Raw genomic sequence first — 15,474 nt, 5'->3', positions numbered from 1 at the left:
TAGACAACTCCACTTGCAGTGCTGGGGATGGGAGGCACTCTAAGGCCCCACAAAGCCGGGGAGACGCCAAACGCGCTTCTGGCCGAACCAATTGCCCTGAGGGTGGAACATGCCGGGGGCTTTCCTGCATTTCCAAGCGACACCAGGTCTGCCCAATGATACAGCCTGTCCCGTGACCTGCCAAGCTGTGACCTAGCCACGCCCTGCCGGCGCCGATTGGCCAGACCGTGCTCTGGGGGCGGGGCGTCTGCCCTTCTTTACTGGGGCCCGGGAAGCCTCAGGAAAACAGCGCTGAGCCATGGGCACCGGCGCGCGGGCTTTGTTGGTCCGCTCTCGTGGCTGCCCACGCGCGGCGGGGCCCAGGACCAGCTCCCGGGGCCTGCGGCCACCGCTCCCCCCTCTGCCCTGTTTGTCTTTGCTGTTGCTGGCGGCGCCCGGCGTTCGGGCTGCAGGATATGAGGTGAACTAGGCCTGGGGGTGGAAACTTACAAGAACCGGCCCCAAGGTGTGGGTGGTCTGTTCTGTGGGTGCCGAGTGAATGGTTGCTGATATGATAGGGTGGTCTGAGTGCGTGCTTTGTATCATTGCGAGATCTGATTGTGCGCATTTGAGAATGGGGCTGTCTGATTGTACCTGCGTCCACATGTCGCTTGCCTGGACGTTTCATGCACTTAACTGTGCGATTGGAGGGGCCGGGATTGAGCAGCGGTGTGTGTGTGTGTGTGTGTGTGTGTGTGTGTGTGTGTGTGTGTGTAAGTAGAGGGGGTACTGGTTGAAAGCTGGGACTCGAGTCAGCTAGTCTGGAGTTCCAGCCTAGCTCCTCCACTTCCTGGCTGTATGACCTTGGGCAAGTCACCACCCCTCTCTGAGCCTCAGTCCCCTCATTTGAAAACTGGGGATAATACCAGTCTATCGCCCAGAGTGACTGTCTGCCTTCTGCAAATGCTTAACAAACATCAGCTACTACTATTATTATTTTCTCTGGGTGCAAATGAGAGCTGCTTTGTGGGATTGTGCAAAGTGGGAGTTAAATCCATGAGCACAACTATGTGTGTGTCCCACCTGCGAGGGCCTGGCCTCTGCACATAGGCAAGGTCAGGCCTCTTCTCTACTTCTTCTTCTTCTTTTTTTTTTTTTTGAGACAGAGTCTCGCTTTGTTGCCCGGGCTAGAGTGAGTGCTGTGGCGTCAGCCTAGCTCACAGCAACCTCAAACTCCTGGGCTTCAGCGATCCTATTGCCTCAGCCTCCCGGGTAGCTGGGACTACAGGCATGTGCCACCATGGCCGGCTAATTTTTTCTGTATATATTTTAGTTGGCCAGATAATTTCTTTCTATTTTTTTAGTAGAGTCTCGCTCTTGATCAGGCTGGTCTCGAACTCCTGACCTTGAGCGATCCACCTGCCTCGGCCTCCCAGAGTGCTAGGATTACAGGCGTGAGCCACCGTGCCGGCCTTCTCTACTTCTTGAGTCACTCACTTCTAGATCAAGACTAACTTTGCACTCTCCCCCCCACCCCCCACCCCCACTCCCACCCCCCCCCCACCCCAGCCTGCCTCTGAACTCTGGGTTTACTGATAGGGGGTGTGTGTGTGTTTGGGGTCCCTGTGCAGACATGCCCCACAGTACAGCCAGATATGCTCAATGTGCACCTGGTGGCCCACACACATGACGACGTGGGCTGGCTCAAGACGGTGGACCAGTACTATTATGGCAGTGAGTAGAAAGTGGGGACTGGCCCTTCTAGTCCTTTCTGGGTACTGGACATCAGGGTGGGGGCAATGCCTTGGGCTCCTGTGTCTGGGAATATACTGCTTAGCTTTGCTGGCCCCTGACAGCCTGTGTCGACACCGCTGTGTCCACAGCCAAGGTAGACTACCAGCATGCTGGTGTGCAGTATATCCTGGACTCAGTCATCTCGGCCCTTCTGGCGGATCCCACCCGCCGCTTCATCTATGTGGAGATCGCCTTCTTCTCTCGTTGGTGGCACCAACAGACAAATGCGACACAGGAAATCGTGCGGGAACTGGTGCGCCAGGGTGAGCCTGCCCCAAGGAAGTGAAAACCCCAAGGAAGTGAAAAAAGGAAGCTCAGCCCAGCTTCTGCTTCTGCAATCCTGGTTTCTGAGATTTTATCACACCATGTCAGTTGTATATGGGTGCCACTCCGCCTGCATGGAATCCTTTATTTGCAGAACTCCTGTGCATCCGTCAAGGCCCCACCTCCAGTGGGTCCTCTGGGAAGCCTGCCATACAGGGGTCCTCTTTCCTTATCCAGCTATACTGGCCTGGGAGAGACCCCTCTTCTCCTTCCACCAGGCCTGAGTACACAGGCCAGCCTTCTTGTCCCCAGCATCACTCATCCTGGCCCCACTCCCGGCTCTGACCCTGACCTTTTCTCTCCTGGAACAGGACGCCTGGAGTTTGCCAATGGTGGCTGGGTGATGAACGATGAGGCGGCCACCCACTACGGCGCCATCGTGGACCAGATGACACTTGGGCTGCGCTTCCTGGAGGACACATTCGGCAACGACGGGCGCCCCCGTGTGGCCTGGCACATAGACCCTTTCGGCCACTCTCGGGAACAGGCCTCGCTGTTTTCCCAGGTGCTGCCCCGACCTCTCTGGGACCTTCCCCTTCACTCACTCTGACTCCGACCATGGCCACTCAAGACCCGCCCTTTCCCTGCAATCTCACAGTGATGTCCCGCTGGCCCGATGAGGCCCTGCCCCTTGAGTGAGTCGCATGCCTTTCCTGCTCTGGCCTCATTTAGCCATCTATGTCTAGGCCCCAGACTGACCCAGCTGGGGCTGGCTCCACCTCCTCTCCTGAACCAACCTTCTCCGTGTTCTGGCCCCACCCACTTGCCACGATCCTGGCTTCTCCCCAAGCTGGGTTTCATGTGGGTGCCTACCCTGCTTTTTTTCGTAGAGATGGGAGTCTCGCTATGTTGGCCAGTCTGGTATCGAACTCCTGGCCTCAAGTGATCCTCCTGCCTTGTCCTCTCAAAGGGCTAGGATTACAGGTGTGAGCCACTCTGTCTGGCTCTACTCTGCTTTAAAACTGGCCTTGGGCTGGGCACAGTTGCTCACGCCTGTAATGCTAGCACTTTGGGAGGCTGAGAAAGGAGGATCACTTGAGGCCAGGAGTTTGAGGCCAGCCTGGGCAACATAGCAAGACCCCGTCTCTACAAAAAATAGAAAAATCATCTGGGCATGGTGGCGCATGCCTATAGCTGCTGTAGTCCCAGCTACTCAGGAGGCTGAGGCAGGAGGATCACTTCAGCCCGGGAGATTGAGGCTGCAGTGAGCTATGATCATGCCACTGCACTCTAGCCTGGGTGACAGAGCGAGACCCTGTCATTAGCTGTGCTCTGTCCCCATCCATCCTCAGGCTGCAGAAGAGGGCCCTCCCTCCTGGAATCAGGCCTCCTTTGGGCTTTGACCGCACTGGGGAAGTGGAGGTGGGTTCTGGTTTTCAATTTACCAGCTCCCTGTTCTCCTAGGGGTGTGTTCTGGTCCTTTCTGAAGCCTGGAAGGAAACTGGAGGCCTCCCCCATTCAGCCCCACTTTCTACATGGGGTCTGACTCATCACCCCAGAGCTGAGGGGAACTTTGGTGATAGTGCTGGGCACTGATTCACACTGTCTCCTCCTGCCCCACCCCTAGATGGGCTTTGATGGCTTCTTCTTGGGGCGCCTTGATTATCAAGATAAATTGGAGCGCAAGGAGATGCAGGAGATGGAGCAGCTGTGGCGGGCCAGTGCCAGCCTGAGGCCCCCGATCGCCGACCTCTTCACCGGTGAGGGGACCAGTGGGGGCAGGGCTGGCCCATGAGGCCCTATGCTCAGACGGGCCCTGGGCTTAGTTTAATGCTCTGTGGTCACTGTCCTAGAATTCCTAATAATTTGTGGACAAGGGTCCTGCATTTTCCTTGTGCACTGGGCCTTGCAAGTTCTGAAGCCCTTCCTGGGTGGGGCATGGCAAACTCTGAACGCAGGGTAAGTGTGGGATGCTGGGACACCCCTTGAGCCTGGTGTGGCCCCACAGGTGTGCTCCCTAATATGTACAATCCGCCAAAGCATCTGTGCTGGGACGTGCTGTGTGTCGACGGGCCTGTCGTGGAGGACCCCCAAAGCCCCGAGTACAACGCCAAGGATCTGGTCAATTACTTCCTGCATCTGGCCCTTTTGCAGGTAACCCTGGTGTCCAGAACCTGCAGGTCTCATGTATACAATGCACCGAATCCTTTCCATCGCCCATGTGCCCTAAAACCTTCTCATACCCCTTGGAGGAAGATAGTATTCCATTCACTATTGCCACACCCTTCCTCCACATTTGTGTGCATTTGTCATTAGGAGAGATAGCATGGCCCAGTGCCTCCACGCCCTCATCTCTGTAGGGGTCTGAGAGAATTGCTCAACAACTAGTGGCTACTTTCATCTGTGTCTCTATGCTGCCATGTGCCATAGTCCCGTGCCCCCACATCCCTAACCACACATATACCGAGGCACAGCTATACACGGGTGGCCCAGGACACCTGGCCTGAGGACTCCCCTCTGGCCTGCAGAGCCAGCACTACCGCACCAACCACACCGTGATGACCATGGGCTCGGACTTCCAATATGAGAATGCCAACATGTGGTTCAAGAATCTTGACAAACTCATCCGGCTGGTCAACGCACAGGTCAGTGTTCTTACCTTGTGATGCCCATGTGCATGTATGTGCTTGTATTCCTGGCCCTTGGGTCATGTGCATAGCTCTGGGTGCTGTCTTAGTTTTTCTATTGCTACATAACAAATTATTGCAAACTTAGCAGCTCAAAGACAACAGAGATACATTGTCTTATGGTTCTGTAAGTCAGAAGTCTGACACGGGTCTCACTGGGCTAGAATCAAGGAGTTGGCAGGGCTGGTTCCTTCTGGAGGCTCCAGGAGAGAATACTTTTCCTTGCTTTTTCCAGCTTCTAGAGGCTGTGTGCATTCCTTGGCTTGTGGCCGCTTCCTCCAACTTCAAAGCCAGCCACATAGCATCTCTTTGACCTGGTCCCATAATCACATCTCTTTCTCTCATTCTCACCTCCTCTAAGTTTTAAGATCTTTGTGATTACATTGGGCATGTTATATAATCCAATATAATCTCCCTATTTTAAAATGAGCTGATAAACTCATTTTAAATAAGCTGATAAGCTCCATCTGCAGTCTTCCATTGCCATAGGTTCTAGTGATCAAAAGGACATGGACATCTTTGGTGCTTATTATTCTACCTACCACAGATGTGTTGATGTGTCCCTTGTAAGTGGCCTGTGGCTGTAGCTGTTTGCACAGGCAGTCACTACTTCCCATCAGCACAGAAACTTGTTTTTTTCCCCTGCCCCATCTCAGACATCTCACTACCTAAGCAATCTCTGTCCCCACCTCCCATTTGCTCCCTGAACAGCTGTTTCACAAAAACAGCTCTCAGTAACCAACCATCACCCAGGGCCTTCCAAAAGACATTTCTCAGTCCCCCATACCCCTGGCCCCTGAGGAGGCTTCAACATCTTGACCACTTTCTTCTGCAAATACCATGTCCTTGGGCCACCATGATGTCACATGCTCTTGCTGTTTCTCCTGTCACTGACTCCATTTTACAAACTCTGGAAATGGAATCCCTGGGTTCAAATCCTGACTTTGCCACTTACTGGCTCTGTGACTTTGAGAAATGATTTTTAGCACTCAGTGCCTTAGTTTTCTCATCTACAAAATGGGCATAATGGTGGTCCCCATCTCACAGCACTGTTAATGAGAGTTTAATGAGTTTATTGGCATAGATCAGAACAGTGCCTGGCACATAATACGTATTAGTGGTTGTTTATCATTATTTCTGACTGAAAACTTCCTGCTCCTGCTTTAAGACACCAGCTGCCATGTCTCCTCCAGGAAGCCCTCACCTAACTCCAGGCAGAGCCCTGATCTTTCCTCTGTGCTTTTACCAGCTTCAGTCAATAGCTAAGATGCCACATCCAGGTCAGTCGTAACCAACTGGCCATCTGTTCAATGTCTCTCTCCTCCACTTGGCTATGAATTGCATGAGGGCAGAGGCTGGCCTCTCTGGTTCTAGATTGTGTCTACAATCCTGAGCATATTGAAGAACTGAGTGACTGCTGAATGAACACAGTGTATTTCACTGTGTGTATGCACATAAAGCTTGTAGTCCCATGCACAGCCCTCTGTCCACTCACATGTTAATTGAGCATCTACTGTGTACACTGGGGACACAGCACCAGCAGAACAAACATCCTTTTCCTCATGGAGGTCACCTTGTTCCTCCACCTCCCTCAGCTGAAAGTCAGCTCCCATCCATTATAAAAAATGTGTCTTTTGGTAACAATCTGGTGCTGGCTGCTGAAAAATGATTATTCCTGCCCTATAATGTCACATTTAGTTTGTCCATGACAGTTTTTAATAATAAAGTTGGAATTAATAAAAAGGAGTTTAGTAAAAGTTCAGGTTTCTTCTTGCATCTCGGAAATCTTTTCAAGGCTGGTAACATTGGCTTCAACCCAAATTCATTTTCACACTGGACCAGTGGTTTGCACTCGAAATGTGTGTTCAGACCCTCTAAACCTACTGGATGCATGAATGTGTGCACACGTGTGGGAGTGTGTACACGCATCCCTGTGGGCCCCCGGGAAGGTGCGGACTCCCACGGGCTCACACAGACGCCTCCCCCAGCAGCAGGCAAACGGGAGCAGCGTCAATGTTCTCTACTCCACCCCCGCTTGTTACCTCTGGGAGCTGAACAAGGCCAACCTCACCTGGTATTTGGGGGGACTAAGGAGCTTGGGGGGGGGTTGGCATGCCCCGGTGGGTCATGACCCTGCTGTCAATGCCCCTGGCACTTCAGGTCGGTGAAACACGACGACTTCTTCCCTTATGCGGACGGCCCCCACATGTTCTGGACCGGCTATTTCACCAGCCGGCCGGCCCTCAAACGCTACGAGCGCCTCAGCTACAACTTCCTGCAGGTGGGTGGGCGCCGGGCTCGAGGAGGCAGCCCAGGAGGCCAGGCAGGCCCGGTGCCCCAATATACTTTCTGTCCCTCAGGTGTGCAACCAGCTGGAGGCGCTGGCGGGTCCGGCGGCCAACGTGGGACCCTATGGCTCAGGAAACAGTGCACCCCTCAGTAGGTGTCGGACCACCGAGGGGACAGGGGCGGGGCCGAAGCTGGAGACCGTGCCTAGGCCGCTTCGAGTCCCCTCTTGAAGCCCCAAAGAACCCTGTCCACCGGAGACATTTTGCTTCTCCTTGTGGTCGGGGCCGGGAGTCCTGTGGAACCCCACCCGACTCACCGTTGGCCTGCAGATGAGGCGATGGCAGTGCTCCAGCATCACGATGCGGTCAGCGGCACCTCCAGACAGCACGTGGCCTACGACTATGCGCGCCAGCTCGCTGCTGGCTGGAGGCCATGCGAGGTGCATGGGGCGGAGCTGGGGAGGGGGCGGAGACAAGAAGGGGGCGGGTCGAGGGCTTGAGGTGGGGGGCGGAGACAGGTGTGGGGCGTGGTTGAGGGCACCGGGGCGGGGCCTGGAAAGGCGCTTGGGGGTGGAGCTTCTCGGATGATAGCGCGGAGACAGGATAGGGCGAAGGCATGTATGGGGTGTGGTCGAGGGCAGTGGGGTGTGGCCTAGAAATGTTCATGTTGGGGCGGGGCCTATGGGAGGCGGAGACAGGAACGGAGCGGGTCCTAGGAGGGTTCGGGAGGGGAGGCAGAGGGATCGCCCGGAGCTGACCCTTCCCTTTGGGCTCCTCCCCAGGTTCTCCTGAGCAACGCGCTGGCGTGGCTCAGAGGCTCCAAGGAAGACTTCACGTTCTGCCCCAACCTCAACATCAGCATCTGCCCGCTCAGCCAGCAAGTGGAGAGCGTGAGCCAGGCGGGAGGGGCGGGGCCGGGAGGCAGGTCCCGTGGGTGCCCCCAGAGCAGGGGAAACCTTGCAGATCGCCCGGTGGGGCGAAGAGGGGGTTGATGGACTGTACAGAGGGTAGTTGCGAAATGTTTTTGGAGTACTGTACTGAGTGGGGTGAGATGACCTGGGGTGCAGTGAAGCTGGGAAAGGACAGAGACCAATGTACCACGAAGGAATTTGGCCTGGAGGACCTTGACCACACCGGGACCACTCAGGGACGTGGCTGTGCAAGGTGGGTGGGTTGGGAGAAGTCCTGCTGTGACCCCATCCCCTCCCTGACCCTCTCACCCCAGTTCCAGGTCACCGTATATAATCCTTTGGCGCGGAAGGTGGATTGGATGGTGCGGCTGCCAGTCAGAAAAGGAATTTTCCTTGTGAGGGACCCCAATAGCAGGACTGTGCAGAGCTCTGTGAGCCCATTTGATGAATATTCCTCCCTTGGACACTTCTCCTTATGGACAGTTCACCCCTCCCCTCTTGGACACCTCCTTCTCTTGGGTACCACCCATCATGAATACCAATCCCCTCCATGAACACTTCCTGCCTGTGAATACCTCCTCCCCCTTTGCCCCTTAACATCAGCTCGCCTTGGGATCATCTGCCTCCCGTGAGAGGTCCCCTTTTTAATGCCCCGCCCCCCCGAACTTTTCTTCCTGAGTATCCCCTTTACCCCAGAAAGCCTCCTCCCACAAACCTCTTCTTCTCCCCCAAATCTTCCCATCTCTCCCTTGCCTCAAGTATCTCTTCCGCTACTTCTTCTCTCACTCCTCCCCAGGCAGTCTCTTCTATCCTCCCAGTGGAATTTTACCACCTTGTGAATCTTCTGTGCAATTTTTCCCGTGGAATCTGCCATCCCCCTTGCCCATCCCCACAACACCTAGATTTTTTCCCCCATCCCAGGGCTCCTTCCCCCAGCTTGAGTTTGATACCTCCATGTATATCTGGCTTTATATGTGTACTCACAGTACCTTGACTCAGTTTCCCTCCTCCCTTGCTCCAGGTGGTGGTAACTCCCAGCACAGAGAAGAAGGACCATTCAGAGCTGCTGTTCTCAGTCTCTGTGCCTGCCCTGGGCTTCAGTGTCTATTCAGTAGCCCTGTTGACCAGACGGGACCCCCAGGTCCACACCCCAAAACCCAGACCCAAGAAGTCCTTGTTCCACATCTTGACCATTGAAAATGAGGTGAGACCCCATTCAGATCCCCTTCCCTGCCCCCTGTGACAAATTTGCAGTGTCATGGTGAACTGCATGGACTCCGGGTCAGCAGCTCCTGGGTTCATGGTCTGTTATCACCACTCCCCTGATTGTGTGTCCTTGAGGGAGTGACCTTTGTCTGAGCCTCAGTGTCCTTTCCTGGGGTTGTTATGAGGACCCAGTGTGATCATGGGTAACACTTGATAGACAGGTCGGAGCTGATGGCAGGTGTTGGTTTGCAATTTTAGAGGGGATGTCAGGGAAGGCCTTATCGAGAAGGTGACATTTAAGGTGAGACCTGAGGGAGAAAGCTGTGTGGCTATCCGGGACAAGAGGAATCCAGGCAGGCAGAGCACATACAGCACACACAGAATCCCTCAGGCAGGAGGGTGTGCCATATTCAAGTGACCACAAGGAACCCAGTGTTCCTTGTGGACAGGATAAGGAGGTGACAGTTCAGGACTTGAGGACCAATAGGAAGACTTTGGCTTGTACTGCAAAGGAGCCACTGGCAGGACAGGGCTGCATTAAGACTGTCCTGGGCCCTAGTACTTTTGCTTTTGTGGACCATTTCTTCCATTAAAAAAATTTAATTTTTATGATGGTGTTGTTATGGCAATAAATATAACCCAGGCAGGCTTCATTATAATATGTTATTATTGTAGTCATGTTTTCTTCTGATTCTAAAAGAAGTCCAAACATTCCTGTGGGCCCCTAAAAGTCTCTTGAGTCCTGGCATTTTTGGTTCCTGGATCAGATGCCCAAGTTGTCCCTGGTTTGGAGAAGACAAGGGCTATGATGAGACTTAGGGTGTCACTGGTGCCTTCTGGCTGTTGCGGGGAACAGATTGTGGGGGGGCCTGCAAGGAAACCTTGGGATCTGCACTAGTCCTGGAAGGCCCCAAAGTGGAGAGATTGAGGATAAGGTTGAAGATGAAGCTGTTGGGCTGGGCTACTTAGGATCAAGTGTGAGGAGTTAGACAGCGGCAGGAGGTAAGGGTGACACCAGGGTTTTGTCCTGAGCCCTGAGATGGATGGGATTGCTGTTGGCTGAGGCAGTGGTGATTAACATCTGTCAACTCTTTTCTCCCAGTACATCCGTGCAAAGTTCAGCCCTCAAACAGGGCTCTTGGTGGAGATTGAAAACATGGAGAAGAACCTCCTGCTTCCTGTTCAGCAGGCCTTCTTCTGGTGAGGCAGGGCCACCAGGCACAGGGAGGTGGGTGGTGTGTGGAGCCCGGACCTGACTCTCACCCACCCCGCCTGCAGGTACAACGCCAGTGTAGGTGACAGAATAAGCTCCCAGGTCTCAGGTGCTTACATCTTTAGACCAAGCAGACAGCAACCACTGCCTGTGAGCCGCTGGGCTCAAATCCAACTGGTGAAGGTCTGTGACCAGGAATGACGAGTGGGCAGTTGGCGAGGGGAAGGGGGAGGGTGCGGAGCCCAGGAGGCTGTGTGCAGAGTGGGGGTGGGAGGATTGACATCTTCAGAAAAGGGAGCTAAGACCCAAGTCTTAGGAATATTTGAGGGTTCTCCCACAGGGTTGATATTCAAGGCTGATTGTGTAAGAGTCTTTCCCAAGGAAACACATACAAAGTCATTCACATCTGTGGGTGTCACAGTTACACTTATCTTTGGAGATTAGGGGTGGCCTCTTCCCACTTAGCTCATGAGTAGGGGGAGCCAATTGTAGCTGCTTCAAAAGTTCACCAAGCACCAGGCGCGGTGGCTCATGCCTATAATCCCAGCGCTTTGGGAGGCCGAGGTGGGAGAATCACTTGAGGTCAGGAGTTTGAGACCAGCCTGGGCAACATAGGAGACTACAAAAGATAGAAAAATCACCTGGGTGTGGTGGCATGTGCCTGTAGTTCCAGCTACTTCGAAGGCTGAGGCAGGAGGATCGCTTGAGCCCAGGGGTCTGTAGTAAGAAGAGTTTATATCTGGGGTGGATATTTAAGAGTTCACACTTGGTTAGGCCTTGGGTGAGTCTCACTTAGGGTGGATATCTGAGGGTACATCTGGCTGGAAACAGCAGTTTCCCAAGGCCTCTCACTGATGTTTCCTCTTATGGTGGGAACAGGGTAGGTACTGGCAACACTGATATTCACGCAGGTTCAAGAGCCCCACCTTTGATGTGCTTCCCTTTGAGGTAAACATCTGCACACTTGGGTCATTGTATTAAGATGTAGTTTTGCCTGTTTGAACAGAGTTCCCCAAATTAACTGTGCCTAGAACAAGATAGAAGATTCTTTCCTTCTAACAGAAAGTCTGGCCGGGCCATCCAGTGAAGGTGGGGTCATTCCACAGCCACCCAGACTCCTTCTCTCTCATTGCTCTGCCTTCCTCAACAGTCCACTTCTACATCATGGCCCAAGATGGCTGCCCAAGCTTCAGCCATCACATCTGCATTTGAGCTGGTGGCAGAGGGAAAGGGACAAGGAACATTGCTCACACCACTTTGATTACTTTCCATGGTGGATGGGTGGGGGAGCAAACCATAGTCACACAGCTACTGATAGTCTCAGGAAAGACTAGACAGTCTACCTTTATTTCAGGTAGCCATGTGCCAAGCTAGCATCTTATTCTAAGCAGGGGACATGGAGGAATGGAGGGCAGCAAGCATGCATGCCACATTCACGAATTATGTGACAGTGACTGAAGTAGAAAATGCAGGCATGCTGTTGGTGGGGTCAACCCTGATATAGGCATTTATGGGTGGGGGGCACTTTTGCAGGGCTCACCTCTGCTCAGGTGTGGGCTGATACCTGGCCTTCATCCCCATGTGCCCGCAGACGGCCTTGGTGCAGGAGTTGCACCAGAACTTCTCAGCCTGGTGTTCCCAGGTGGTTCGCCTGTACCCAGGACAGCGACACTTGGAGCTGGAGTGGACGGTGGGGCCCATCCCTGTAGGGTGAGTGGTACAGGCTGGGGCTGGGGTGTGAAGGACAAGGACAGAGATGGGGTTTAGGTGAGGGCTCACAACCTTACCATCCCATCGGTTATAGCGATTCCTGGGGAAAGGAGGTCATCAGCCGCTTTGACACGTCGCTGGAGACAGACGGAGTCTTCTACACAGACAGCAATGGCCGCGAAATCTTAGAGAGGAGGTGGGATTGACCGAGGGCATGGATCGGTGGTTTGCGATATGCTGGGGCCCATGGGCGGGGCATTTCCTGACCACATGAGTGTGGAAGGGAGAGGGGGAAGGGGATATGAGGAGTGAGAGACACAGACCCCAAACATGACCAAATCACGCCTTACCTCAGGCGGGATTATCGACCCACCTGGAACTTGAACCAGACCGAGCCGGTGGCAGGAAACTACTATCCCGTGAACACTCGGATTTATATCACGGTACCCCTACCCCATGCCGCCCCTCCCCGCCTCTACAGAGTGGGAGCCACCCCTCATCCAAATCATCTCCTGACTGCCTGGGTGAGGCTGGGGCTGGCTGGAACCTCTGCCTCTCACTCTGCTCCTCACCCCCCAGGATGGGAAAGTGCAGCTGACTGTGCTGACCGACCGCTCCCAGGGGGGCAGCAGCCTGAGAGATGGTTCGCTGGAGCTCATGGTGAGTAGGTCAGAGCCCCATCCAGGGCAGGTCACCCTGCTGGACCTTGAAGGCTGTTTCTGAAGGCTTATGACTGTCACTAAGCTGAGAACTCCATTCCTATGTTTGACTTTTTCCCCAGCTTTTATCCGATCCCTACCCATGTACCCCCTGTAGGTTCTGACGTGCCCTATCTGGGTCCTGCGTTAGGTACTTACCTCCCTCTGTCCTGGTCCCCTTGCCAGGTTGGATCCTGCCTCTGCTGGGGTCCCCCTACCAGATCCTCGCCTTCATCCTCATCTTGTCCCCCCTACCCTTTAATTTCTCTTGACTTTCCCACAAGCTCTTACCCAATTTCTGGCCCAGGGACACCCGAGAGACCTACAACCCTCACCCTCTCCTGGCCACTCTCCTCCCAGGTGCACCGGAGGCTGGTGAAAGATGATGGACGTGGAGTAGGGGAGCCACTGTTGGAGTCAGGGTCAGGGGCGTGGGTGCGAGGGCGCCACCTCGTGCTGCTGGACACCGTCCAGACTGCGGCCGCGGGGCACCGGCTGCTGGCAGAGAAGGAGGTCCTGGCCCCGCAGGTGGTGCTATCCCGGGGTGGCGGCGCCCTCTACAACCTCCGGGCTGCTCCACGCAAGCAGGTGTGGGGAGACAGGGCAAGCATAAAGGGAGGGCCAGAATAAGGCCTCCAGGGGGCGGGGTTGAGTGCGGGTTGTCCTGGGCTCCTCGGGGACCCTCCTGGCCCACCCCCTCCCCTAATTTGCCCTGGGGAGGACGTAACTAGTCCCGCTCAGCCCTATGCCCAGCCACAGCCTACCTGGACTGTATCAGGGCACAGCCCCGGGTGGATCCCCTTAACTTCCTCCTCGTCTTGGCCCCGCCCCATCTCACTGAAACCACGCCCATTGCCCCATAAGCCCCCCCCTCATCCCCTCCCTCCTCCAGGTTCTATCCTGCTTTACCCAACCCCTCGGCCAGCCTCGCCTCTCCGTAGCTTCAGCCCCGCCCTAACGCCACAAGGTCTCAGGCCAGAGTTTTGTCCCTTCCCATCAGGGACTCCCAGGTCTGGGACCCGCCCCCAGCTTCAGACCGCCCTATCCGCTCATTGGCTCAGGTCTCCCGCCCTGAGTGCCCAACTTGGCTGAGCCCCGCCCATCCCTGGATAAACCCCGCCCCTACACTCCCGGCCCCCCTGACCGCAGCTCGGCCCCGCCCCTCTCAGTCAAAGCCCCGCCCCTCTGCGACTCAGACGTGTCCGGTCTTCCGCAGTTCTCAGGGCTGCACCGGGAGCTGCCGCCCTCGGTGCACCTGCTCACACTGGCCCGCTGGGGCCCGGAGATGCTGCTGCTGCGCTTGGAGCACCAGTTTGCCGTGGGGGAGGATTCACTACGCAACCTGAGCTCCCCTGTGACCTTGGACTTGCGGGTGAGGAGAGCGGAACTGGGAAGGAGACGAGAGAGAGGGGAAGAGGGGAAACCGGGCCACTTTGCCTGCACTCACCTGGACCCATCCACTGCCCACAGGACATGTTCTCCGCCTTCACCATCACTGGCCTGCAGGAGACCACGCTGGCGGCCAACCAGCCCCGGGCCACTGCTTCCCGGCTCAAGTGGAGACCAAACACAGGTGGCGACCTGGCCAAGGGTTGTGGGGGGTCCTGCCTGGGGTGGGCAGCCGGGGGTCTTGCATGAGTCCTAGGATCCAGGGTAGGGGCTTAAGGATTTGCAATGGGGCAGCAAACTAGCAATGGGTCTTGAAGGTTTGGTGGTGGAGTTTAGTCCCAAGAACAAGACTCTCTGCCCTTGTCTAGTTCTGGGAGGGTGACCTTTACCACTGGGGTTGGCCAAAGGGTATGAGGGCTGTGGCCAGGCGCTGGAGGGGATTTGGGGCATGATATTCAGGCCCAGAGAAGCAGTTTAAAGGGTTTGGGAGGCCCTGGGGACAGATTTGGGGAGGGACTGTTACGTCCATCTCCAGGGGAGGGAGCACAGTGGGGTGAGGCAGAAGAAGTCTTCACCCTTCACTCCTCCCACCCCGCTTGCACCTCCCCAGGCCCCACACCCCGCTCTCCCTACCTACTGGACCCAGCCGCTGTCACACTGCAGCCCATGGAAATCCGTACCTTCCTGGCCTCAGTTCAATGGAACAAGAATGGTTAGACCTGCTAGAATGCCCCCTTGGAGCCTCTGGAGATAGAGCAGACTCTCCCTCTCCTCTTGCTGTTGCTGCCACCAACAAAAGCCATTAAAATGCCACCATGGAGACACAGGTGGCAGTGTGAGTGAGTGTGGGTGTTTTTGTTTGATTTTTGGAGGGGAATACAATGTATGACCCAGAAAAGTCAGCAAACCCTCGGTGAGCCCTGGCCCTAGGCCTTGCAGGGAGGTCACTTTTTGGCCGGAATCCTCACAGCAGACCCTTCACGATCCTCACCCGGCCTCACTCTCCACTCCATCCCCCTCCTCCTTCTTTGTTCCTTGTCTCAGGCCGTGGCACAGCTGTCTTGAGAAGTCACTGAGGGTAGGCCTGTGCTGGACCTACGCCCAGAGAACAAGATACACCCTGAGTCTTTCTTGACATGGCTGCAGGGGGGCTGGGCTGCCAGGGCAAGGAATCTGGGAGGTCCTGGTGGATGAGGTGAAATCAGAAGCAGGGCCTAAAGTGAAGCCTTGGACAGGTGGGCTGGAGCAGAGAGCCTGGTGCACCCTGGGCTTTTGGTATACTCTGGGGTCTGTTGCAGAGGACAGAGACATTGGGATAAAGCCTAAGGTTTATTG

General features: G+C 55.3%; 1 protein-coding gene across 4 annotated transcripts; it reads left to right on the top strand.

Moving 5' to 3' along the window:
• Positions 1-270: 270 nt before the first annotated feature.
• MAN2B1 (mannosidase alpha class 2B member 1) lies at positions 271-14,983 on the top strand. 4 transcript variants are annotated; one of them, XM_045549958.1, is made up of 24 exons: positions 271-460; positions 1,611-1,713; positions 1,863-2,036; positions 2,409-2,602; positions 3,665-3,797; positions 4,046-4,191; positions 4,566-4,682; positions 6,716-6,798; positions 6,885-7,005; positions 7,085-7,163; positions 7,343-7,452; positions 7,795-7,902; positions 8,238-8,354; positions 8,945-9,127; positions 10,232-10,329; positions 10,408-10,525; positions 11,934-12,052; positions 12,147-12,248; positions 12,408-12,495; positions 12,632-12,712; positions 13,111-13,338; positions 13,967-14,122; positions 14,221-14,323; positions 14,750-14,983. In XM_045549958.1, exons 1-24 carry the CDS (start codon positions 299-301, stop codon positions 14,854-14,856), a joined length of 3,030 nt encoding a protein of 1,009 aa, XP_045405914.1. In that variant the 5' UTR covers positions 271-298; the 3' UTR covers positions 14,857-14,983. The 4 variants fall into 4 exon arrangements, with proteins under 4 accessions (XP_045405914.1, XP_045405905.1, XP_045405921.1 ...); XM_045549949.1 differs by having other exon boundaries at positions 6,713-6,798; XM_045549965.1 differs by lacking the exon at positions 1,863-2,036 and having other exon boundaries at positions 6,713-6,798.
• Positions 14,984-15,474: the final 491 nt, after the last annotated feature.

Source organism: Lemur catta, chromosome 1, assembly GCF_020740605.2.
Source record: "Lemur catta isolate mLemCat1 chromosome 1, mLemCat1.pri, whole genome shotgun sequence".
NCBI classification, from domain to species: Eukaryota; Metazoa; Chordata; class Mammalia; order Primates; family Lemuridae; genus Lemur; species Lemur catta.
Note: the sequence above shows the minus strand (reverse complement) of the source record. Positions and strands in the feature narration are given on the sequence as shown.